The following is a 25686-nucleotide window of genomic DNA, read 5'->3' on the forward strand; positions in this document are numbered from 1 at the left end:
TATGTATGATGTACTGCAGCAAGTAAAACCAAATACTGCAATTTGAGGAGCAGAATATCATTTACCACTTCTGGACCGCACTAATTGAAATCTACACCCAGTTTATGGATGATTATTCCTGCCAGGGAGTAGATTTTAATTACCACTCACACGTACTACTGCAGGTCACTGATGGCAGAGCAGTCAGCAGCAGATTTCATTGGCTCCTGACCCCGGGAGCTAATCTCATTAGCTCAGGGTCAGAAGTAAATGAAATTGGCTCCTGACCAGCTCATAGAGCACTGCTGTCCTATCAGCGGCAGAGTAAAAGGCCTGCAGCAATGGGTGAGCAGCACAAATGGCAGGTAGGAATTTTTTTTTTTTTGGTACCAGCAGTCTCTGGTCCTTAACCACCCCAGCGTTCTATTAGAATGGCCAGGGCAGCGGCGCAGCACATTTTGATTTTTTTTAAATCCTATTGCTAGCCTAGCGCTAGCTACATGATGGCGCTGTGCAGCGGCATCCCCCCCCCCCCCCCCCCCCCCCTTTCCAATCACCTCCGGCGATCAGAGCAAACAGGAAATCCCGTTCAGAACAGGACTTCCTATTTGGCTTCCCTGTCGCCATGGCGACAATCAGGAGGACATCATGGCGTCGGAGGAAGTCCCGATCCACCCCTTAGCGCTGCCTGGCACCAATAGGCCAGGCTGTGCACGGGGTCTCAGCGGCGGCAATCAGTATAAACACGCAGCAAAGTGCTAGATGCATGTTAAAAAAAAAAATTATGGAAATCGGCTCACCAGAGCAATCCAGCGCAGCAGTCATGGACGAGCTGAACTCGTCCATACCGCTAAGCAACCTGATCCTTGGGCCTGATCAGATGAGGTAGCTGCAAAAACAGCCACTCCTGTGGGCCATGATAGCCCACTTTCACAACCCCTAGTTCACAATGCTGCAAGGAGAGACTGTCTCTTTCAGTGTGCAAGGGGAGTGTTTACCTCTGAGATAGCAACAAATATTGTCGCTAATCAGGGGATTATACAGTGGGGGGGGGGGGGGGGGGGGGGAGCAGCGGTGTGGGGACACAGGCATATCATGGAGTACATGCCTCTGTCACATCTGCCCCCCCTCCAAGGACCACCTCAGGTTAAGGGGCCAGAGACTGCTGGTACGCAACTGGTTCAGGTATAAGGGTACATTCATACTGTGTCCATTGCAACAGATAAGATCATTGCATTGCAACATGATGTAATCTTACTATGAGGCTTTCACATTGTGTTGTAGGTTGCGACTGAGGAACGCACAAAATGCGTGCATTGACCGTGGCAGAGAAGCATACTTTCATTGTACTGTATGCACGTTTGATACATTGCACATTTTTAGCACCACTGCAATGGTACCATAACATGCACAGTGTGAAAAAACGTATAGTTTCAAAGCCACAATTTTTGCATAGGGTACAGAGTGTACACACAATGCAAGTGGGGTGAGAATGTACTGTTTCCTCTATAATCAGTTCAGATTTTACAGAAGGACCAGACAGTGATGTTAAGGAATTAAGGCTTACACAGCTTTATAAACATACACTGATGATTTTAAACCTGGTGGCACAGGCAATGTAAACTTCAAGCAGTAGCCTTTGGGGAATAAGAATGAGCAGGTAATTGGTGTTGCTATAACACTGCTCTATTTATCTCCTGGCTTCAGCAGACTGATGGTGAAAGTATTGAGCAGACACCTCTTTCCCTGGTTACACACTCAACAAGCCATGCAATCCTCTGCAATACCTTACAGCAATCTCCATTTAGATGGCAGCACACTAGAACCACAAACAAGGATCTGCATGGTTTATTTTTTTAAAGACCAATGTTCCCAAATATGAACCCTTTCAGTGCCAACAGGTTTTCAGTCGGTTTCTCCCAAGCCCCTGCTGTGATAGTTATTTTTTCACTGTTCATTTCCTCTTCTTCCCTTTCTGGGCAGGGGGTTCAGGTAACTTCCCTTCAGCCAGTGCCAGGTCTCTCTTCAACCCCAGCAGCTTTTGTACTTCACCGTCAATGAGGGACTTTTCTGCTGCTTTGATTTTCAGCTCTCGCACATGGAGCCCCTGAGGAGAACAAATTAGGTGTACTGTGACAATTTTCACACTGGCACAATGAAAACAATAGGGCTGATTGATTTCATACAAAGGAAGCAATGAGAGATTTCGGATCATATTACTTGTGGAGCAACGGAAACATCCTACTACTTCACAAGACAAACTGCTAAAATATATGAAGTCCCAAACCAGGCGCAGATCTAAATATATCACTAGTGAGGAGAACAAATTTCACAATTGCAATTATGATGCAAAATCATAATGTGAAATTTTGCAAACAAAAAACCCCCAAACTACAGTTTGTATCCGTAATTTTGCAATTACACTTAGAGACTCTGAAGTCTCGCAAAATACAGGTTTTTCTTTTAAAACGCTCTCAATGCCTTAACTGAAACGCCGCATCCCTGCAGCTGAACACTAAATAAATCACCCCAAAATCCCAGGGCAAAAATCCACGACTTTCCTTGTGGGGGGGGGGGGGGGGGGTACAGAGGCGGGGATCAGCGCAGATGGACATGAGTAGAAGCTGAGCTACAAGCCCAAAGCTCTGCCTCTACAAGGAAGCGCTCCCCGCAATGTGCCCCGGTGAGTTTGGGGTGATTTATTGAGTGTTCAGCTGCGGGGATGTGGAGTTTCACTTTAATTTTGTGCATACTTAATAGCAAAGCCCCCATATGCGCTATAGTCACCAAAATTTCTACGTATCTTAAGGGAAAGTGGAAACAAGTTGAAAAAAAAAATTCAAATAGACCATGGGGGGGACACATTTTTTTCTCTCAAACATGGTCTTTAAGTAAGTAAGTAAGTAAGTAAGTAAGTAAGTAAGTAAGTAAGTAAGTAAGTGAGTGAGTGAGTGAATACATAATGAGATATCAAACATTCCTTTGATGCAACAGGAGATTCCCCGAACTGAAATTGTTGGACCATCCCAAAGACATAATTTAGTTAAACGTTCAACTGAGGGGGTCACCCATATGTCTGGATATGTCAATCTTGTTTAACCTCCCTGGCGGTAAGCTCGTGCTGAGCACGGGCTATGCCGCCGGGAGGCACCGCTCAGGCCCCGCTGGGCCGATTTGCATAATTTTTTTTTGCTACACGCAGCTAGCACTTTGCTAGCTGCGTGTAGCATCCGATCGACGCCGCTACCCGCCAATCCGCCACTATTTGTCGCGCGGCTCCCCCCCCCAGACCCCGTGCGCTGCCTGGCCAATCAGTGCTAGGCAGCGCTGTGGGGTGGATGGGAGTCCCCTTTGATGTCACGACGTCGGTGACGTCATCCCGACCGTTGCCATGGCGACGGGGGAAGCCCTCCAGGAGATCCCGTTCTTTGAACGGGATCTCCTGATCTCTGACGGCGATCGGAGGGGCTGGGGGGATATCGACTTTGTCTCGCCACATGGAAGGAAGAAAAAAAAAAAAAAAAAAAAAAAAAAAAAAAAAATTTAAAAACACTACTTTGCTGCCCCCTGGCGGATTTTTTTAAACCGCCAGGAGGGTTAAAGGTGTTGGCTCAAACTCTCAAGCCCATTGTGTGAATCTGCTGGGCTGCTTCACAAAGCTTTTTCACCTCATCTAGGTTACATTTTTAAGCTCCCAAAGAGATTGAGAGAAATAGATATTTTATAATTAAGGTTAAAAAAAAAAAAAAAAAAAGTGTAATAGTGAAATTATGTTATTTAGGAACAACTTACTTTGAGTGATTATTTTACTTGTAAATGTGCTGAAAGGTTATTTTTATCAATTAGGTGATAGTAATTTATGAGAAGTTTTGGGAATGGAGGACAATGTCTGAGGACTTGTTTCCACTGTTGCGACGCGATTTCGGCCGCATTCCGACGCTTGTAAAAACGCATGCGGATGCGTTTCCACATGCGTTTTTACCCGTGATTTCGCATGGCAGGGTGCCATGCGAAATTAACCATGACACTGCCAGGGCAAAATAAAATTGGAAAAGGTGCGAAATCGCACGCGAAATCGCGGGTAAAAACGCATGTTAAAACCGCATGCGTTTTTACTATTAAATACATTAGCGGCGATTCGCACGGATTCCCGACGCAGGCGAAATCGTTGGCTCTTTTGTGCGTTTTTTTTACCGCTGAAAAAAACGCACATCACCAACGCTACAGTGGAAACAGGCCCACCCACTTGCATACCATGTGCGAATCTGCATGCGTTGGACGCATGCAGATTCGCGATAGTGGAAACGAGCCCTAAAAATGTTCCCCGCCCAGCCTCTAGAGCAGTGGTCCTCAAACTAAGGCCCACGGGCCAAATGCAGCCCTGAGGGTTTTTCACTCGCCCCCAAAACACAAAATGTATTTCTTATAGACGCAGCTCACTGTACCTTTTAAATATTGGCACCCTGCACATAGACTAGCAGTGCTGGCATCACCCATCCATATACTGTAGAAGCCAGCAAGCAGTCATTCCCTGGCTTCCAATTCCATTCTGCATCAGGTGACACTGCTGTCCAGTTGAACAGCAGGTTGTCACCTGGGTATGCTTAACAGTCTGGTACACTAAGACGTTCTTTGGGCGCCGCATGACTGAATGGAGGCTGCTGGGAGGTTTCCTCTGGGCATGATTGGAGGGAATCAATACCTAGATTCAATAGAATGTTTTTCAACATCATTTTATGTATGTTCCGGCCCCCCAGCATTCTGAAGTAGGTTGACCCGGCCCTTGTCCGAAAAAGTTTGGGGACCCCTGCTCTAGAGCTTCACATAGGTTTGCAAAAATTGGTAGCTGCTCAATCAGGCTGATAACATATGGAGGCTCAACAGGTTGGTGACAAGTCACAGATCACCAGTGGCACAGCCTTCATTCTCCTCTCACCTGCTTCTGCACAGCCTTCATCAGATCTAGTATTCTCTGGGGATCACCCACTTTTAGAGTTTCATTTACAGGCTCAGGCTCTGGTACTTTCTCTTCCTTCACCTGTGGATTTACAATAGTGAGATTTGAAAAAAAGTTACTGATCCAAAACACCACAACAGCTAAAGTCACAAAAGCATCAGAGAAAAAAAACTTCTCTAACCAAGCACTACAAAGCCATATGTAGCAGTACACAAACATGCTGTGCTTTGTGAGTGCTTTGACAGTAAACATTGTAAAATAGCCAGCAAAACACAGACACTGCTTGGTACCCAATCACCTGTAGTATGCAAGGTTTAGGACTTTTCATGACAAAACAAAAAACAGACAAATCACTATATCTAAACAGAGAAGAAATGTGATCTTTTGTGTTTTTTACAATTCACAAAACCACTTAACAAGCCAGTGTTTGTTTTGTGAGTGGCTGCTGCACTGGAAAGCCTGTAGTCTGCTGAAGCAAGCTATTGCTATGGCAGCCAAGTTACCCATTGCAAGTCAGGCGTGATAGAACTGCTTGCATTGCTCAATGCTTGTATGTTGTAATGTTACACCATCCACAGCAAATTTATAGCAGAGATTACATAACATACATGTTCCATAAGCTGACTGAACGCATATTACTTGCAAATTCAAACAAGCAAAATATTGCAGGCACCAATAGTTGCAATCACCGTAGCTTTATTTATATCCCCATTCATACCTATACATTTCTGCCTCTGAGGAAGCAAGTTTTGACTTGCGAAACGGCTGGTAGGCCAGTTGTACTGATAGAGATGGATAGGATTTTTCCTATACTTTACATTATTATTATTAATTATTATTTAGTATTTATATAGCGCCGACATATTACGCAGCGCTGTACAGTGAATAGATATATATATATATATATAGAGATATAGATATAGATATATATATATATATATATATATATATATATATATCTCTTGTCACTAACTGTCCCTCAAAGGAGCTCACAATCTAATCCCTACCATTGCCATATGTCTATATTATGTAGTGTAAGTACTGTAGTCTAGGGCCAATTTTTAGGGGGAGCCAATTAACGTATCTGTATGTTTTTGGAATGTGGGAGGAAATCGGAGTGCCCGGAGGAAACCCACGCAGACACGGAGAGAACATAAAAACTCTTTGCAGATAGTGCCCTGGCTGGGATTCGAACCAGGGACCCAGCGCTGCAAGGCGAGAGAGCTAACCACTACGCCACCGTACATTGACGAAACTCTTCAGAAAACCGCAAACGTGCAGCAGGAGGCACGTTTGCGGCTGGGCAAAAACCTCAAACCGCCGGTGTGCACCATCCCATTGCAATGCATTAGCCAAGCGTTTTTACAGGCCGATGCGGCCGGCGGATCGCTCCAAAAACCGCTCGGTGTGCACTAGGCCTAACCGTGTGCTGACCAGGAAGCGGTTATGGGGTAATGGCCATTTTCAAAATGGAGGACGGAGAATTCCATTGATCACAGTGGACAAATGGGATGCTGGAGAGGAGAAAGATTGAGTAGTAGACTACACAGGAGGCAAGTATGACCTGAGTATGGTTTTGACTTTTTATTTTCAGTTCAGGTTCTCTTTAAGCATTGTATATGGCAGTTTGTTGTCCTGCTGTGCAGTTATGCTGGCTGCATTCACCATACTGAATTGAGCAGTGCCTGAATGCATACTATGGTACAGTATTCACTTCATGGGTCAAGTCACTGCACTACAAAACATGAATGCCAGACATTGCTTTTCTATGCAATGCCTGATGACCTCGTGTATTTTGTGTGGTGGGTTTGTTGTACAGAAAATAGTGTGAGCAGGTTTTTCAGTCTATTCTGAAAATTGATCAGCAATCCGGTTCAGGAGTAGAAAAGAAGGTATCCTGCCCTGTGTCATCCTGCTCAATATAGGTAGCCAGGCGTAGGTGCCCCCAGTATAGTTCTGTAGGTTTTCTCAGTATAGGTAGCCAAGCATAGGTGCAGCCTATATATAAAGTCAGGTGTAGGACCCTCCAGCATAGAAAGTCAGATGAGGGTGCACCCAGCATAGAAAGTCAGGTGTAGGAGCCCTCTGCATAGGAAGTCACGTGCACACAGTATATTAGAATGTGCAGGCAGCGGCCGTGGATCACTCACCAGCTCCGTGGGTTCCAGTGCTGGTGTCTCTTCAATGCCACTCTCTCTCCCTCCGCTTTTGTGCTCTTCCTCATGTTTACTCTATAGTTGGAGAAGGGCTACAAACAAAATGACTGCCAATGTCCACATTTGTGGACATCGGCAGCCATTTTCTTGTAGCCCTGCTCTAACTACACAAAGCAAAGGCAGAGCAGAGTGTACAGTGTTCTCCCCAGGCTCTTTTAGCCGGGTGCTCCACCCGGCTAGTTTTGGTGAGCACCCGACTGTCAACGGCTCATCTCCTCCTCTACTGTAAGCAGAGAAGTGCCGGCCCTGCATTCTGTCATATCACCCCACCCGGCTACTTTTTCATGCCACCCGGCTGGAAACATTTTCTGGGGAGAACACTGGAGTAGTGGGAAAGAGAAAGCAGCGCCACACCGGAGGCCACCGCGAAACAGAAATGTGTCGTGGCACATGGGTTGGAAAATCCTGCATTAAAGAGACTGTAACATGAAAAAGATCCCCTGGGGGGTACTCACCTCGGGTGGGGGAAGCCTCGGGATCGGGAAGCCTCGGGATCCTAATGAGGCTTCCCACGCCGTCCTCTGTCCCACGGGGGTCTCGCTGCAGCCCTCTGAACAGCCGGCGACAGGCCCGACTGTAATTTCAATATTTACCTTTGCTGGCTCCAGCGGGGACGCTGTGGCCGCTTTCCTCTCCGAACTACACGGAAATACCCGATCTCAGTCGGGTCCGCTCTACTGCGCAGGCGCCGGAAACTTGCGCCTGCGCAGTAGAGCAGACCCGACGGCGATCGGGTATTTCCGTGTAGTTCGGAGCTGACAGCCGTCAGAGCGCCTGCGCAGGAGCCAGGAAGGTAAATATTACGTCACGGCTGCACGGAGGGCTGCAGCGAGACCCCCGTGGGACAGAGGACGGCGTGGGAAGCCTCATTAGGATCCGGAGGCTTCCCCCACCCGAGGTGAGTACCCCCCAGGGGATTTTTTGAGGTTACAGATCCTCTTTAAGGGATGCAAGAGAAGCAGACACTAGCAAAAAAGTGAGGGTGAAAGGACATTGCTGCAGGCTACCCAGGAGCGGAGAGACAAGCGCTCCTACTTCTGCTGCAAATACTCTGCTAAAGGAACTGGGTTAGGAAAGCACAGGACCGGGAGTCCATGATTGCTCAACAAATTGGCAGGACATTCGTATATCGGGGACTCCCCATACATATCAGGGGTGAGCATGTACATAGCCTTAAGCACAGAAAGCATTCTAAACAGCCAGTAACAAGGTGATCTGTATTGTGTTTGACAAACCAGTTCATTCTATGTTGCAGTGCAATTCAGGAACAGTTTAATACCGGTAGTGCCAAGACAACATAAAATGTATGTCTGATAGTTGCTCACAGATTGGGATGAGTAGCAGAGAAGCCTGCATGCATGTCTGGCTGAGCATGCAGAATTACCTGCCTCTCTTTACTGTCATCATCCAACTGATAGTGGAAGAGAAGGATTAGGAAAAAAAAAAAAGTTTGAGTACAGAGGAAGAATGATTTAAATTGCAATTGATGGCCATGCACAGTATTAGAGGATTTAATGTGGGAGTGGCCTGAATCAATACTGTATGTTTTAAAGCATTAAACCAAATTTCTCAAACTTGTTCAGTACCAGGGAATTCATAAAAACAAACATGAACATTTCTATTTAGAATGCAATACTGATAACACTTCAGCTTTCCCACCATCATGCAGGGCTTAGGTTAACAATGAACACTGGAGATTAGCTAGATCATGGTATAAATCAAACAGCTTCCTCCCTTTGCAACTTACATTGGAAGACAAAGCATTAGGTTTTACCTCCTGTTTAATTTTTTTTTTTTTTTTTTTTTAATGTTGGTTGGGTGGTCTAGCACCTAGGTTCTCAACATGGGGTGCGTGTACCCCAGGGGGTACTTAGGCTTGATATACTTACCAAGAACAACAAATTTAGAGTGTTAGAAAATGATAAATCTTATTTTAAACACCAAATTAGTATTTTAGCTAATTAAAAGCAATAGTAAATGCTTAGAAATTGTTTAGAATTAATTATCGTACTACGATTAAATATATATTTGTCAAGGGGTACTTGTGAATGTTTTGTATGCTAGACGGTACTTGGTGAGTACAGGGTTTTAACAGGGGTCCATACCAATAAAATGTTGAGAAACACTGGTCTAGCAGACCCAGATTTCCATCTTAAATGGTTCCATTTGTGAGGTCATTGTAGCCTGTAGCACACCTGGTTACCGCCTTCAGCATCCTAAGGGCTGGTACACATGATGCAATTTTCTCATCCGAGTGACAGGAAATTTCCCATGCGATAATTTCCAACATGTCTGATCTGAGGGACAGATTTTGAGATCAGTACTAAAACCAATCTATTTCCCGATCAACTTGATGGGAAAATTGCATTGTGTGTACCAGGCATTAGCCACAATATTACGCTGCAATTTCACAGTGGCTGACTAGGCCTATGAGTTGTGGCTGTCAGATTGCAGTGCACAATGCTGCAAGGGATGCTATATGCAGTTCTCAGCAGAGCTGCAAGCTACGGCGACACCCTGAAACCAAGTTTTACATGGTGTGCTGACAGGGAAGGCCCAATCAGCACGAAAAACGGTGGCCATACATCAGGCTACTTGGTGGGCGATCGACCATCAGTTTTGATAATTATTTGTCTCTTGATCGAATCTGCCCATTATCGTCTGATGTATGGTTACCTTAAATTAATTCATGGGTAAGGGAACCTATGGCTTTGGAGCCAGATCTGGCTCACATACAAATCAGTAGGGTTTGAGTCACTAAGCTACATTGCTCAAGCAGCGCAGCTTAGTGTGGTAGCGCAAGTAAAATTTTCAAAGTAGGGATGCTATAGCTGTAGCATGCACAACTTACTCGCGCTACCCCAAAACGAACGGCTGCTCCAATTGTCCCATTCGACCCTCTCAGGTCTAGTAGGACGAGATCCCCACTCTGATTGGCCCAATAGGCTGCCTGTCACTTGACAGGCAGCCTATTGGGCCAAAGTGCAGGGTTCTCGTCCTACAAAGTGAATCAACCCCCAAAGTCAGCTAGCTAATTGTACAAGCTGTTAGTCGGTATTTCTCCTGTCTGGCTCTCGGAGAAATTGCTGATGTTGCTGAAATCCAAGAGAAGCTGAAGAGGTGTCTGACACTTCCGCTGCCCAGAGGATCAACTGAATACACAGAACTATGGCAACAGGGATGTGAGCCCTACTGTCCCAGTTTGAAACATTGAATGGCTCTCACGGAATTACATTTTGAAATATGTGGCGTTTATGACTCTCAGCCAGAACGGTTCCTGACCCCTGCTTGTGATAATAAAATATTTGCTATATTGGAAAAGGACTCATGTTCTGTAACTGGCTTTACTACCACAAAATCACCAGCTCTTAAGAATGGCTTAACAATGGCTGGCATAAGCTCAATTAAGCTTCCTAGGACTAGAAGCAAGCTACGTTTTATTCCTGGAACATAATGGGCCGAGATATTCCATCCGTTTTTTCTCAAACTGTAGTTGAATTTCATTAAAAATGATGGACACCTTGTTATATTACAAGCTGCTGTGACGCACACATCCAGAAAGATTACCTGTCCACCTCCAAATTGTTTCCTCAAGGCTTCAATCTCTTCATTTTCAAGCTTCTGGAACAGTGGCCTGACCTGTAAGATTAGATAAAATACATTGCATGAACTATCTGGTGGTTCACTGCTGACCTTTTTGTAATTGTAAATACAAGTTACAAACGTCATAGAAAGACATACAGGGGACGTGACTAGTGCCAGCTTATATGCAGTCCGAATTAAAGGAGAACTCAAAATGTGTTAACTGAAAGTTTCCCTTTGCTATTTTAGTAATCACAATACTGTTCCATTACCAATTCTCCCTAGTTTATAGTGTGCTTTGAAAGCCATTTCTGCCCCTGTAACAGGGTCAGCCCTACCATAGGGGAAAACTAGCCAATTGCCCAGGGCCCCCCAAGCCAGGTGATGGGCCCCCCAGGACTCACCCTTCAGTGTAGATTGGTCCCTGGTGCCCCCGCAGATTTGGCAGCAGAGCTACTCACATATCTTGCTAGTGCCCTCCTCCAGTGTTCATGGTCCTCAATTTCATCTCTACTATCAGCACTCAGTGACCTAGCTGCATGTTCATCAGTAACAAAGGGGTGCCTAATGCCACTTATTGAGGGGGGGGGGGGTTTAGGGTGGCCCCTTGTCATTGTTGCTCTTGTCCCTATTGTGCCTAGAACCAGCCCTGCAAACACCATGCCATAGTGAGAGTGGCATTTAAAGCCCTAGTTTTGTGCATTGCACATCTTTTTTTTTGCAGTAAACATTTAAAATACCTGACTTCCCTAGCTCATTCCCTTCTGAGAAGACAGTACAATTTCATTACAGGGACACATTCAAACTCCTTCCCCTATCACATCACCCACGAGATGTATTTGCTGCCTCTGAAGAAGCAGGTTATCCTGCGAAACGGCTGTCAGGTTTATGCATATATGTCTTGAAGGTGTTGGGAGCTTAGAATAAAGGTGACTTCGTTATGCACACTGGTGCCCGGAAGTTTCTTCTCTCCTCTTTGATCTGATACAATTGTCTACTGGAGGCACAGTGGCAGCCCTGCACCTGCTGCTCCCAACCTGTCAGAGCTTCATCTTGTGCCGATTTTTCCATGCGAGAAGGAACTACAAGCACCAGGCACCATTTTTTTTAATTAAACCCATTTACTGTAAAAAGTACAGACATGCTGTCAGAACTATTTGATCTTTATTATCAATTTGTCATTTGTTATGTAATCTCAAATAGTTGTCAGAATTATAAGAAATATATATGCATCTACTATGGTATATAACTTATTTAATGGTTTGCATTATTATATAAATATTGTATCTGGTGTGCTATGAATAATCATATGACTTCGTTAAATTGGTGTGTACCTTTGACCTACTTAAAAATGAACTATGAGTGAACTGAGGTTGAACTTAAAACTGAACTTTGATGTATACAATTCATGTACCTGCAATGTGTATATTCCAAGCTGGTTCAGATTCAAGCTCAGGCTGATCACGTGACAAGACATGTCTAGACATGTACTCCTAGTGACCACCCAAAACTCTCAGGCAGGGAACACACTTGACAATTTTCGTACGCGTCTTCTGCACAGAAAAACTGAGAACTCATGTTAATCAATGGGCTAGTGCACACTTACTGTGTTGTTCGCACGCAGAAAAAAAACCTGACATTCTGCATGACTCTGCGCATTTTGGCAGTTTTCTCTATCATTTACATCAGCTGCTGTGAAAAAAAGCGCGCGGTTTCCTGCATGGAAACACTTGGTGTGCAGAAAAAAATATGCAGAAAAACGCGTGCGGAAAACTGAAAGTCAAGTGTGTTCCCTGCCTGAAGAGTATAAATAGGACCTTGAAAAGCTCAGTGGGACACAGACAGAGGCACGCTATGTCGTATGGCTTAAGCCCCATCTACACGATACGATTCTATTTACGATCCAATTAAATCAGACATGTCCGATCGGGATTCGATTCAATTCGATTTGCCATTGTTTTGCAATGGCAAATAGAATTGAATCGAATCCGGATCGGACATGTCTGATTTAACCGGATCGTAAATAGAATCATAATCGAATCGCGCAAAGAATTGTATTGTGCAAATGGGGCTTTAGAGAAATGGGGCTCTTAATCTCAGGATCATGGGTTCAGGCACCCAGGAATGAGAGTTTGGTAAAGTATCTCTTTAATTCATGCACTTCAGATGACCAAAGCTGTTAGATATTATGTTACTTCAATATTTCTTATAACGCTGCTCTATGTAATTTTGTATATTCTTTGTATTTAACTACAAGAATACATTTTTATACAAAAAGGATCTTCGTCTAAGACTATAATTTTAATGAAGAGGTCTGTGATACTACAAACACATATTGTTGGTATGACAGTGGCTATACAGCCCATCTGACCTACTCAAGGAGAACTGAAGCTTAATTGAGTCTCATTCTCCATAATTGGTTTATTTTATATAGTGTCCAACAATGCAAAAAAAAAACAAAAAAAAAAAACTTTGTGCACTGTTAAAGTGGAACTGAGGAACTTTTTAAAACAAAATGTTTCACTTACATGGGGCTTCAGCCCTGTGCAGCCTTTCTGTCCCATGACAGGTGTGTGTGTGTGTGTGTGTGTGTGTGTGTGTGTGTGTGTGTGTGTGTGTGTGTGTGTGTGTGTGTGTGTGTGTGTGTGTGTGTGTGTGTGTGTGTGTGTGTGTGTGTGTGTGTGTGTGTGTGTGTGTGTGTGTGTGTGTGTGTGTGTGTGTGTGTGTGTGTGTGTAAAATTCCCTCTGGGTCCTATAGAACTATCCTGTTCCCCACATTCCAGCACTGTCCCCTCCCCCCCATTCTAACCTGCCCCATAGGAGGCTTCAGAAGCACTTGTGTCCCCAAGTGCTCCTGAAGATAGGCAGATCTGTACTGCACAGGCGTGTGCGCCCACGCCTGCGCAGTATGGACTGGTCCACCTTTGGTAGCATTTGGAGACACTAGTGCTTCCAAGGGCTCCAAGAGGCTGTCAGAGCAGTGTTCGACCAGTGGGAAGAGTGGGAAGGCTCGTCAGGACCCAGAACATTCCCCTCTAAGTATCCAATCTTTTTTTTTTTAAGCCACTAGTTTTACTTTAATGCAAACGTACCATTATGAGCATTGAATTAAATGGGAGACCCAACTTGGTCTTGAAGTAGTTCCCACACGTGGAATAGAGACTATTTTTTTTTTTTTTAGAACAAAAATTCTTAAAAATGCTATGCAAATAATTTGTTTTTCTACTCCTACTCGCCAAATAGCTGGAGGTGGCCAGCTGCGAAATATTAATCCCAGTTCCATTGGATTCTTCCATTTCTCTAATTAGAATGAATGGTTATAGAGTGGGTGTATTTGGTGCTCACTTACCAATCCAATGGGGTGCCCTGGTTGTAGAATGCAGTGAACGTCATTGGTCAACACTACTAATTCCTCAGGCATAAGCACCTGTGATCGGATGGCGTCGCTGACCATTGGCATGTATGGCTGAATCATGATTGCAATCAAAGCTACCATATTTACTGCCACTCCTGTCACTGTCCCTGCACGTTTCCTGTTATAAAAAACACAAATGTCAGTATTACCAGCTATTCAGCAACCGCTACTAGGCACAAACTGCAAAGATTAGTGAATAATGCAATGTTAAAAAGAACAAAAAAAACAAACAAAAAAAAAAAAACAACAACTTTATACTGAAAATAAAAATGAGACTTCTTTGCTACCAATGTTCTATTAATTATCTGTACGACACATACAATTCATAATATACTTTCTCTTCAGTGTCACTTTAAAGGGCCACCATCACAAAAAAAGAAAGGTTTTACACTATGGCAAGCTCTTCAGTTAATAGGAAGACCTGAGCGGTTTATAGTAAGAAATATATCCCTATGAGAGCCAACCCGTTTGGACTTTATAATTATAATTTACATTTAATATGTTGTGGCGAATTTGGACGGCAACCCTTGTTTAGAGGTGTTTGTTATTGCACTTTATATGTTGGTATATTAAAGTGTACCTGAGATGCCCCATTCAGGTTTACTTAAATCTTGTGTATACTAATTGTTGGTTAAACAGCGCACTTTGAATTTTTTATAAGTAGCACAATACTGTATACTGCACACGATTTTGCTGCGTCTTCGAATTGCATGCAAATCTCGCAAGACATCAGAAAAATAATGAAAGTCACAGGAACCCTTGCATGCTGAATTTTTCCAGCGTTTTCTCCTTGTCTTTCTAGCATCCAGTGAAAATAGCAGAAAAATCATATAGTAAAAATTACATCAAAATAGACTTGCGTTTTGCAGTGTAAAAGACCCCTTATAAAGTTTCTGCTGTGGGTGAGCAGCCCAAATGGTAAACATCCCAGAATATGAAAGGAAAAAAATGAAATATCCTTACTGTTCCTCCTCAGTTCCTTTAATACACCTCCATGGCTCATTCGCTTGTATGTACTGGTTTCCATAACGAGATATGTTCAGAATACACCGCAGGGCATCACGGATTCTTAAAAAAAAGTTGGGTTCAGAAATAATGTAGTAAATAATACCGTAACAAAATAAAACCTCTGCAAACTATATGGACAGGAGAGAGGGGTCAGCGAGCTCTTACCGCACTCTCTCCAGCAGCTCGTTGTAATGTCGAAGCTCTAGGGTCACTTGAGCCAAGAACTTCTCGTCCTCTGGCATCAGCTCCATCTCAGGAACTTTCCCATTGAAGAACCTATTCGCAAACGTGGCGGCTCTGAAACAAAAAACACAATGCGTTCGTTCCATCAGGGAAGATTTACTATTCGACCCAACAAACAAAAAAAACCCAAAGGGGCGAGGCATGGAGCCCCATTAACCTCCATAGCGGTAACCCCAAGCTACACTCATGGTAGCCACCGGAAGTTCATGCAGAGCATTGCACGCAGCAGGCATTCTCACGCATCTCCCTGGCGATCCAGGCGCTGGGAGCCAGTCACCTTCCTGTCCACGGAGGCTCTGCATCCCCCTGGTGAGATAGTCAACTGTCATGACGACAGCCAGCAATCTCACTACAGGGTTACAGCGCCACCTGGCGGACAGAAGAACTGCAGTGCTGGATCCCAGGGAAGTGCAGGGGCTGCTCCAGGCGCACTCCTATGATTTTTTTTTTTCTTGCTTTTGGGGTCTAAATGCACATGAAAATAATTGTACCACAGACCCTAAAATCAGGGAGGTTAAGCCTCACACAGACCATACAACATTAAAGTGCACCATGACAAAGCTAAGACCGTCATGAATAGACTCCAGATCCATAACGCATTAATACCGCAGAACTCAACATCCCAATTTTTTTCTTTTTATAGATCAGTCCAGCTCCAGGCCCTAGCAAGGCGATCCTACTGCCAGATATAACTTATGCTGCATACACACTTGAGATAAAAGTCTTTGGAAAAGGCAAGATCACAGACCAGTTTTACCCCATTCCATGTAGTATGAGAGCAATACTCTACACAGTCTATTCTATTGAGCTGCACTCCCCATCAGATAAAATAAAATCTTTGCAAGATGCTGCACACAAAGATGCTGTAGACATTCAAAAGATTATTATCTGCAAAAGATCTCTTCCTGCAATAGATCCATTCCTGCAAAATGCATTCATAGTCTGAGATCTGCAGATCCTCATACACACCTGGTTTAACAGACTTCATCTGCATATCTGGCAATCTGCAGATCTGAAAATCCATCCTGGTGGATCTGATCTGCAGATGAACTGCAGATGATCTGCAGATGATTGCCTGTTAAACAAGGTGTGTATGATGATCTGCAGATCTCCTAGACTATGAATGCATTTTGCAGGAATGGATCTATTGCAGGAAGAGATCTTTTGCAGATAATGATCTTTTGAATGTGTACAGCATCTGTGTGCAGCATCTTGCAAAGATTTTATCTGATAGGGAGTTCAGCTCCATAGAATAGACTGTAGAGTATGGCTCTCATACTACATGGAATGGGGTAAAATTGGTCTGTGATCTTGCCTTTTCCAAAGACTTATCTCAAGTGTGTATGTAGCATTAGGATTCAAGTCATGTGCAATCATCCTCAAGCCTTCATAATAGTAATGCAGTGTCACCACCAAAAAACATGGATTATGCGGCTTGTTGTGGAAAGCCTCTTCACCCCTTGCTATAGATCCTCCATGCTATAAAAGGAGTCAGAGGGGTGGGGCCAACCACATGTAGCATCAGCATCACAATGACCCAATGCATTTCTCTCCAATCAATGAAGCTTCTTGAAGCAACCACTCCCCTGTCCGGCTTTTTTATTTATATCCATAGCTCCAACTAAAGGATATGACAGTATAAGGACTTCACTCACTCATTTAGCTACATTATTATGTTTGAGACATAAGCTGATGACCGTTTCTGAAGTTTGGCATTTGTTAAAAAAAAAAAAAAAAAAAAAAAAAAAAAGGATAATGTACTCGCACACCAAAAATTTTATTGAAAAATATAAATTACACTAAGCAGATGCTTGTTTTTTCAGGCTAAAAAAAGCTGCAAGCTCATATCTTTATTTAGACTGCGTACGGCAATGTATTGCATGTTTCTACTTAACTTTTTTTTGGGAATAAAACTCTTGATCAAAGTCCCCTCTCCTTGAGCTTATTTTAAGGGAATCACAAAAAATAAAAATACAAAAACACTTTAAATCTAGGACTTGAAGCATCTCAAAGTAAGCTGCTACAGAGCTCATTTTATAGCCATTGTTCTTGTAATTTAGATGTTCTAGAATTCTAGCTTTTAGTAATCTCTTGGTATTTCTCAAACCTGGTACACTTTGATTTGCCAATTTTGCCACTTCGATTGGGCATGCTCTTGGTGACACAGATTTGTCCGATTATAAGTATCGATCAGATGGTCAATCGGCCACCAAGTCGAGTAATCTATGGGTCCCTTTAAGATGCCCAATGATACAATCTTGACTGTACACTCAAATTATACAATAGAAGGGTAAATTAAGTAAATATACTATAAATACTTTAGGTAGTCGCTCATATTTCATAGACGCAAGATTGAGCAACTAAGCTTACACCATTTATGGGCCGCATTGGACAGTTAATTGGACCTCAGACATCACTTGCCAATACATATCTGTACACAGTTTTATAGTAGGCTCAAAAAATAGTAAAAATAGTAAATTCACTACAGACCAGAATTTTTCTTCTAAGTTTTTGCTGTTAATATTGGGTAAGGTCCCATTTCTGCTTGTTACTGCACTTCACAAAATGTGGCAGTATTTTCCCACCATGCTTCAGAATTTACCAGTAGGTGCCAAATGTGATGGCCAATCAAGTACTGGTATATTCCTTCTGACCAAACCTCCCCCTAGGACAACACCTTTCCTCCCAATTTTTTTTTAAAGCACCCTCCCATTTCCTGCACCCTAAGGGCAGTGAATGGGGTGGGGAAGAGGGGAACCACATTAAAGAGACAATTGAGTCGTAATTAAACATTCTACAGATCCTCTTCTAAAAAAAGTTAATTACCTCCTGGGTCTGTTTCTTCTAACCCCCCACCAGAGTTCTGTGGCCACCAGGGGCGTAACTAGACATTACTGGGCCCCCCTGAGAAACTTTGGAAGGGGCCCCCCACCCCCCTTGCTTTCTGCACAGGAAAACTGAGGACCAATGTGTTTTCCCCATGCAGAGAAAAAAAAACACTTATGGCGGCCATGCATGGTACAATAAAAACGTTTGATTATCCCATTTATTCGATCTAAATGATTGAATCAAATGAAAGTTGAAAATATTTTTTTTAATCAAGAAATTTAAACGATTATCTTGTTTCTTCAAGAAAAATCAGATCGGACATGCTGGAAAAATCTTTATATTCGATCTAACGGAATAATCAAACTAAAACAAATTACAAATTGTACAATGTATGGCCACCTTTAGACTTAAAGGAAACATCAGGCATTCTATGCTACCCCCAGAACTACTTACCTGGGGCTTCCTCCAGCCCCTTGCAGCCGACAAGGACTTGTCGCAGCTCTGTTCCTAGTACATACATACACATCTGTATTTTACTACATAAGCACATGCTATATGGAGGAACAACAATGACATGCTGAACATAAGATATATTCACTGTAACTTTGGCAAAGCATTCAGAATGTCACTGATTGATACTGTTACAGAATCTGGGACTCAGTGTGAGACAACAAGCTCTCAATGAGGCAGCAACAGTCAGACATCAATCTTTCCCATTCCACTGTGTCCAGTAATCAGACACCGTGTGTGTGTGTGTGTGTGTGTGTGTGTGTGTGTGTGTGTGTGTGTGTGTGTGTGTGTGTGTGTGTGTGTGTGTGTGTGTGTGTGTGTGTGTGGTGTGTGGTGTGTGCGGTGTGTGCGGTGTGTGTGGAATCTTCTGAGGGACAGTCAATTTTTTTTCCAACTGTGACTCCTTTGTAATGTTGTACATGATGTCATCAGAACTGCTGCAGTGAGAGCCAGATGTTTTTACGAACCCTAGGAAGCAGGGACAGTGTGCAAATTCCAAAGTGTGTACGATTCCTTATCTGTGTATGGGACACATGCAGTAACATAACAATGGTATGAGAGTAGAATAAGTTCTCACCATGCCCTTAGTTGCTTGTCAGTCTCAAACTTTTTCCCCCACGGGGCCCCGAGGCTTCTGGGCCCCCCTGCGGAGGCATCCCCTCGCCCCTGGTGGCCACTATCTTCCCGCGCGTAGCCCCCCACCCTCTTGCAGGAAAGGGTTGACACGCTTGTGTGGCATTCTCTCTGAGATGGAGGAGTGCGATGGCACTCTGCTGTAAGGGGGCGGGGCTACATGCCTGAAGTCGGCAGACACAGGGCTTGGGGAGGGAGTTAGAAGAAACTGACCTGGGAGACAATTATACCTTTATTTCACAAAAGGATCTGTAGAATGTTTAATTATGACTGAATAGTTTAAGGTGGTTTAAGTCAATCTCCCCATTTTTTATTTTTTTTTTACCTGTTGATAAAATTTCCCAAGTTGTTTAGAAGCTCGGAGTTATTCTTTATCATCAGATCACTCCAGCTGAATGCGCTGTCCTGGTTCTCTGGCCTGATGTATAACAGATAGAATCTCCAGATGTCTGATATTATACCGGTTTGCTGAGCCATGTCACCGAACACACCCACTCCTCGACTCTTGGAGAATTTGCCATCTTCATAGTTTAAATACTCTGCTCATACAGAAAAGGTCAAGACTTTACAAAGTAACATGTGTTTATGGTAGTGTATCATTTAGGTATAACTTTTGCTGACTGGACACGATCACATCCTTCTACTGAAGATATTTCCAGAAAAGGACTCTGTAGGTTTCACATGTAACACCACAAATGTAGCTTAAAGTGACTAACAAAAATTACAACGTTTTTTCTACCATCCTACAAGTTCCTAAACGTATTCTAATGTGTTCTGGCTCACTGCAGCACTTTGTACTATCACGGTCTCTGTAATAAATCAATGTATCTTTCCCCTGTCAGACTTGTCGGCCTGTGTCTGGAAGGCTGCCAACTCTTCTGTGCTGGTCTGTTCCTCTATGCACACTCCAGTGTGTGTTTTATTTACATAAGCCAGCAGCTTCTCTGCTATCTTATCAGTGATAGAAGAGAGCTGGATAAAAATCCTCCTCTGTGAAAGTAGCTCGCTGACACATACTGAGGGATTACAAACACAGGCACAGGCAGAGCTGTCTGCAGGAAGCCTGTAATGCTCAGTGCATGAGAGAAGCAGGGGACAGAAGGTAAACACACAAATGATCTTTTGAGATTCAAAAGGAAAGCTGTATACAGCCTGCTTGTGTATGGATGTATTTTCTATGTGTGGACATATTGTACATCAATCTACTTCCTGTTTTGGTGGCCATTTTGTTTGTTTATAAACAAACTTTTTAAAACTGTTTTTGACTACTTTTAATGCGGCGGGGAGCGGCGAAATTGTGACAGAGGGTAATAGGAGATGTCCCCTAACACACTGGTATGTTTACTTTTGTGCGATTTTAACAATACAGATTCTCTTTAAAAAACAAAAAAAAAACCCCACATCTACATATACCGGTAACAGTTTTACTTTATGGGAATTTGTCACAAAGTAAAATATCCCTCCTGCGAGCTTCCATAACATGACCAGCTTTGCGGTAGATCCACTTCCCCTTGTGTACAAAGGACAAGATTTAGGTTTTGTTATCCAACTCAGATTGGCCATGCATTTACACTGCAATACATGGCATCTTTCATTCCGGTTCATTGCAGTGCCAATCCCCTTCAGGGCTCTTTCACATCACAGGACGAGTACAGGAGCAGATTTCCTGCAAGTGTTAATGGCCTGTGGAGCGACGTCAGGAAGTTGCGGTGGGGCATTCTAATTTACCCGATGGGAAACGTTGCAGCAGGACATTATGAAGCTCCCAGATGCGTTGTAATGTAACGCTCTGGAACACGTCGTCTAATGTGAAAGTTAACATGAAAGTCAAATATCTTTTTAAACGCAAACTAGGAGCGACCCGTCAAAACGCTCGGATAAGCTCCTAGTGTGAAAGAGCCCTCACTGACAATAAGTGGGCCAGCACAGGGATTTGACAAAAATATACACATTCGCAAGTGGTGGAGCAGAAGCTTGTCGGAAGCTCCTGGACCATATTGAACTTCTTCATTTGGCAAAGGCGAAATAGTCTTTGCTGGGCCTTAAACTAGGGAGAGGCAGTGTAGGCCTTCCAACATTAGAGATGGTTGTGCCTAGGAGGCGGACACAGGGTACCCTTTCGACTTCAATGCCGTCAATGTAGATTGGATGTGGTTGGGGTGGGTGGCGACATGCTTCCTAAAGTCAATCTCACCAATTTTGGCTGTGTTGAGGTCCAGCCTGTTCTATCTGCACCAGTGACAGATAATACCCATCTGCTTACAGCAGGCCTGCACACCAACGATGGAGACCTCATTGGCAAATTTGATGGTCTGGACAGTTTACCGTGGATCTGCAATTATTCGTATAGAGGGAAAACAAAATCTGTTTCAGGATGCAGCCTTGTGGGGCACCAGTGTTGGTAAGCCTTGGTTGTGAGGAGATGGCACCCACAAGGTGAAAATTCTATATCAAAATTTGGTATGCAAATGTAAAAACAATATAAAAGAACCAATCAAATCCCATGGAGCATGGAGACAGTTTTGACTTCGCCATTCTCGAACTGCATACATTTCTAAATTGATAATAAATTTAATTGGGCAAGTAAGACTTAAAATGATCTTTGTCCTCCATATTCTCTGTGTCACATGGCAGCCTCCAGTATTTAAAGTGGGCCTAAGCTCTTGCACAGGACACAGGGAAAAAACTGAAATTCACCATGTATGTATTGAGTTTAGGCTTTGTAATTCCCCCTCATCTGTGTCTAATCGCTAGTTGTAATTTGAACGCTCCCGTGTCACATGACTGCCACAGCAGATAAGCCCATTTGAAAGTACAGGCTGTAAACATGTCTGCATTCATGAATCAGGAAGCAGAAACTGTGCTGATTTTAGTATGTGTATCAGCTGTAACAAAAATGTTTTTGTTTAAAGGTTATTATGCCGTTGTGTAGATTTTAGAGCCGGGAGGAGTTCTGAGTTCAGGTCTGCTTTAAGATTCATGGCTCTCCAAATTGGAAAAGCTGCTTGTAGAATTTATCTGGAGAAAAAGCAACAAGGAGAAACTACCATAGAGACAGTCAATTAGATGCTAATTAGGAGTTCCATACTAATTTAATGCAGCTTGGAATTAAGCAGAATGCAATTAGCCCAAGTTTGCTGTATTTCATTGAACATTCAAGGTCAAAAGGTGCTAATGTAAAGCTAGAAAAACAGTAAATGTTTAGTTTTTTAAGACCTTATTGACCTGATGAAGCAGGGCAGCACCTGTGAAATGCTGTGTCTTTATTATGCCCAATAGACTTAAAAATGAAGTGAATAATCTGTAATAAAAATAAAATGACAAATTGTTAAGGCAAACAATATGGGCTCCCTGGATTAAATATACCTCTTACAGTTTCTCTGAGAAGTGCAACACAAACTAGCCCATCCTGCCTCAATATTTCTGTCTTATATCGTTTTTCTTCATGCTTTCCCCTTTCAGATTTACATTGTGTTGAGATATGTAATCTCCTGGTTCTTTGTTTAGAACCTGTCCTGGTTTTTGTTTGGGTGCGTACACGATGTGGTACATACATTGTATGCCTTGCTCTATTAAATAGTATTGAAATTTGCTATTGCTATTAAAAAATGGTAAAAACTACCAGTGTGACTGTCACTGTTATTTTAGCTTCAGTAGCTGATCACACCTGGGACTAGCATACAGCTGTTCAGTCATAACACCTTATCTGAATAGGACACAATCATCGTTTCAAATGATCAGCATAGCAGTCAGCCAATGACTTTTGTAAAAAGCAAGTAAACATTGGCACCTTCCGTAACGATCTAAGTTCAAGTTTTCTTAAACGGGGAATACACTGTGAGGTTTTTTTTGGCAGATAGATGGCTCGATAGGTCTGTTCTAATTTTGATCATTTTTCTGATCGATGTTCTCAAAGAAGTGAATGAAGATTTATCGGAAAACTGGACAGAAATCTGCCGAAAAAAACCTTGTGTATTCCCAGCATTAGGCTAGGTACCACCATGCAGTTTTCAGATCTTATTTCCAAGCGAGAAAATTATGGAATCGGGCAGGGGGGGATTAATAAAATGTAATAAATTCTGGCTACCTATCTTTCTATATACACATTATTACATGCAGCCTACTAATTGCCAGCGACTGATCCCAGCTCAAAATAGTTCTCTCGATCAGCAGCAGATCAGACTATCGAAATACTGTCTATCCTTCCTTCTGAAGGTCCATTTTCTAGATAGAAATCAATGTAAAACAAATTAATTCTAATTAGAATTTGAAAAAAAAAAATTGCATAAGTGTATGCTAACTTTCTTCTATATCTGATGGGTGTCAGATCTGATTATCCATCACATTGGTCACTCGAAACCAATCTGAAGTGAGAGGTGCACGTGTGTACCCAGCTTTAAAGCCAAAACATCTACCAGCAAGACATTACCAGTCAATTTTGTGTCTCAGCTAGCGTGCAGATTTAAAAAAAGGTGGCTGCTTCTCAGATTTCAGCAGCAAGACATCAGTCCAGTGAGGATCACCTGTGGCTATTAGATGGTTAACCATAGTGTAGTTGTCCTCTGCTCCCAATAAACATGAAGGAAAGACGACACTGTGAAAGGGAACGTTGTCCTTCGCCATGAAGTTGTACAATTGAACCTAAACAGACGTATATTTTAATACACTTACGATAAAATACATACTAATAAGACTTTATAATCTACAAAGCACAAGATTGAACCTGTCTAAATCATAACATAAGACATTTTTACTTAGCGGTACATCAGACAATCTGATCACCTTACAATAGCTTACCACATATTTCAGCTACTGTGCAATATTACAAATAAGTAGTCTTAAAAGGACAACTGTGATGAGAGGGATATGGAGGCTGCTATATTTATTTCCTTTTAAACAATACCAGTTGCCTGGATGTCTATGCTGATCGTGTGCCTCCAATACTTTCAGCCATAGACCCTGAACAAGATTGCAGCAGATCAGGCGTTTGACAGATCTGACAAGATGCATGCTTGTTTCTAGTGTTAATTCAGACACTAATGCACCCAAGTAGATCAGCGGAGCTGCCAGGTAGCTGGTATAGCTTAAAAGTTAATACATATGGCAGCCTCTATATCCCTCTCACTCTGGATCCACACAGGATCAACTTGCAAGCTGAGCAAGTCAAGACATGATATCAATTAATAAGCAAAATGAATAAGTGGTCTGAACAGGGACGGTTCTGTAAACTGGCAGCAATGATCAATCAGAATGGCAAATATTGCTGGTCTGTACGCAGTTAAAAGCTTTGTCTTAAAATAGGATACATAAAGTATATGCAGAACAATAAAAACCTTCAATATGCATACCTGGTAAGGATTCTTCCACCACTTCTCCCACTGATCTGTGTAGTTGGCTGTAATGGAAATATAGCCTATTGGAGCATCAAACCACACATAGAAGACCTGTAAGATAAAAAATAAAATTGCCTGTTGGTTTAAACTACGTACAAACTTTAAAATATATACTGGTCTACTAAGGGGGCCATTGAAAAATGAGCAAGAACGTGAACCACAAAGGGAAAAAAAAAAAAAAAAAAAAAAACACACACACACACACACACACACACACACACACACACACACACACACACACACACACACACACACACACACCTTTCCCAACCCTCTCTCCACCCCCTTGTTCCACTGCTGTAGCCCCCACATTGAAGTTAGAATAACTTGTCAGAACTCCTTGTGCAGGTTTTGGAAGAACTTGCGTCCCTGTGTACTTCCGGAGAGGAGCAGACCCATACTGCATACACACAGGTCCAGGCTTGCGCATGGTCTGTACGATTGTGCCAGTCTTCAAAAGCACTTGGGGGGCGCGAGCGCTTCTGAAGTAAGGGAGGAGTCTCGAAAGACAATTCAACAGGGTACAGCAGTGGAAGAGGACTGGGAGAGGACCAGAAAGGCTCTAAAGGGATCCAGAGCCTTACCTCTACAAAGGAGTGAAACTCTTGTAGCAAATTTCTTCGCTTCAGGTTCACTTTAAGGATTTACTGCGTAGCTAATGACCCTTTGAACCTTCCTGCTCTGTTTCATAGTTTAAAAATACAGAGTATAGTTTGTGAACTGCAAATATTACAATCATGCAATGTTCTATTAAAAAAAAAAAAAATACAAAAAGCTATATAACTAAAAATATGACTTAACTCTTCATCATCTATTCTGGTTCTGCCCGGAAATACAAACCTACTGGTCAGATGCTCTTCAGCTAATAACTCGCTATACTGATCTAGAAGTTCCCAAAGATCCCTGGATTTGCTTGTTGGC

At 42.9% G+C, this 25686-nt stretch overlaps 1 protein-coding gene across 2 annotated transcripts in view; it reads right to left on the reverse strand.

Moving 5' to 3' along the window:
- Positions 1-1812: 1812 nt before the first annotated feature.
- The window catches only part of MARS1 (methionyl-tRNA synthetase 1), a 66645-nt gene continuing 42771 nt past the window's right edge, over positions 1813-25686 (reverse strand). The window contains exons 13-22 of one of the 2 annotated variants that reach the window (XM_068267440.1): positions 24721-24816; positions 23896-24013; positions 19698-19911; positions 15323-15454; positions 15113-15217; positions 14084-14267; positions 10720-10791; positions 8537-8563; positions 4916-5017; positions 1813-2086 (exon numbers count right to left, since the gene is read on the reverse strand). In XM_068267440.1, coding sequence (XP_068123541.1) covers positions 1934-2086; positions 4916-5017; positions 8537-8563; positions 10720-10791; positions 14084-14267; positions 15113-15217; positions 15323-15454; positions 19698-19911; positions 23896-24013; positions 24721-24816 — 1203 coding nt within the window. In that variant the 3' untranslated portion in view covers positions 1813-1933. The remainder of the gene's footprint in view (positions 2087-4915; positions 5018-8536; positions 8564-10719; positions 10792-14083; positions 14268-15112; positions 15218-15322; positions 15455-19697; positions 19912-23895; positions 24014-24720; positions 24817-25686) is intronic. The other variant, XM_068267441.1, reaches the window with a different exon arrangement.

This window comes from Hyperolius riggenbachi, chromosome 2, assembly GCF_040937935.1.
Source record: "Hyperolius riggenbachi isolate aHypRig1 chromosome 2, aHypRig1.pri, whole genome shotgun sequence".
Classification (NCBI taxonomy): Eukaryota; Metazoa; Chordata; class Amphibia; order Anura; family Hyperoliidae; genus Hyperolius; species Hyperolius riggenbachi.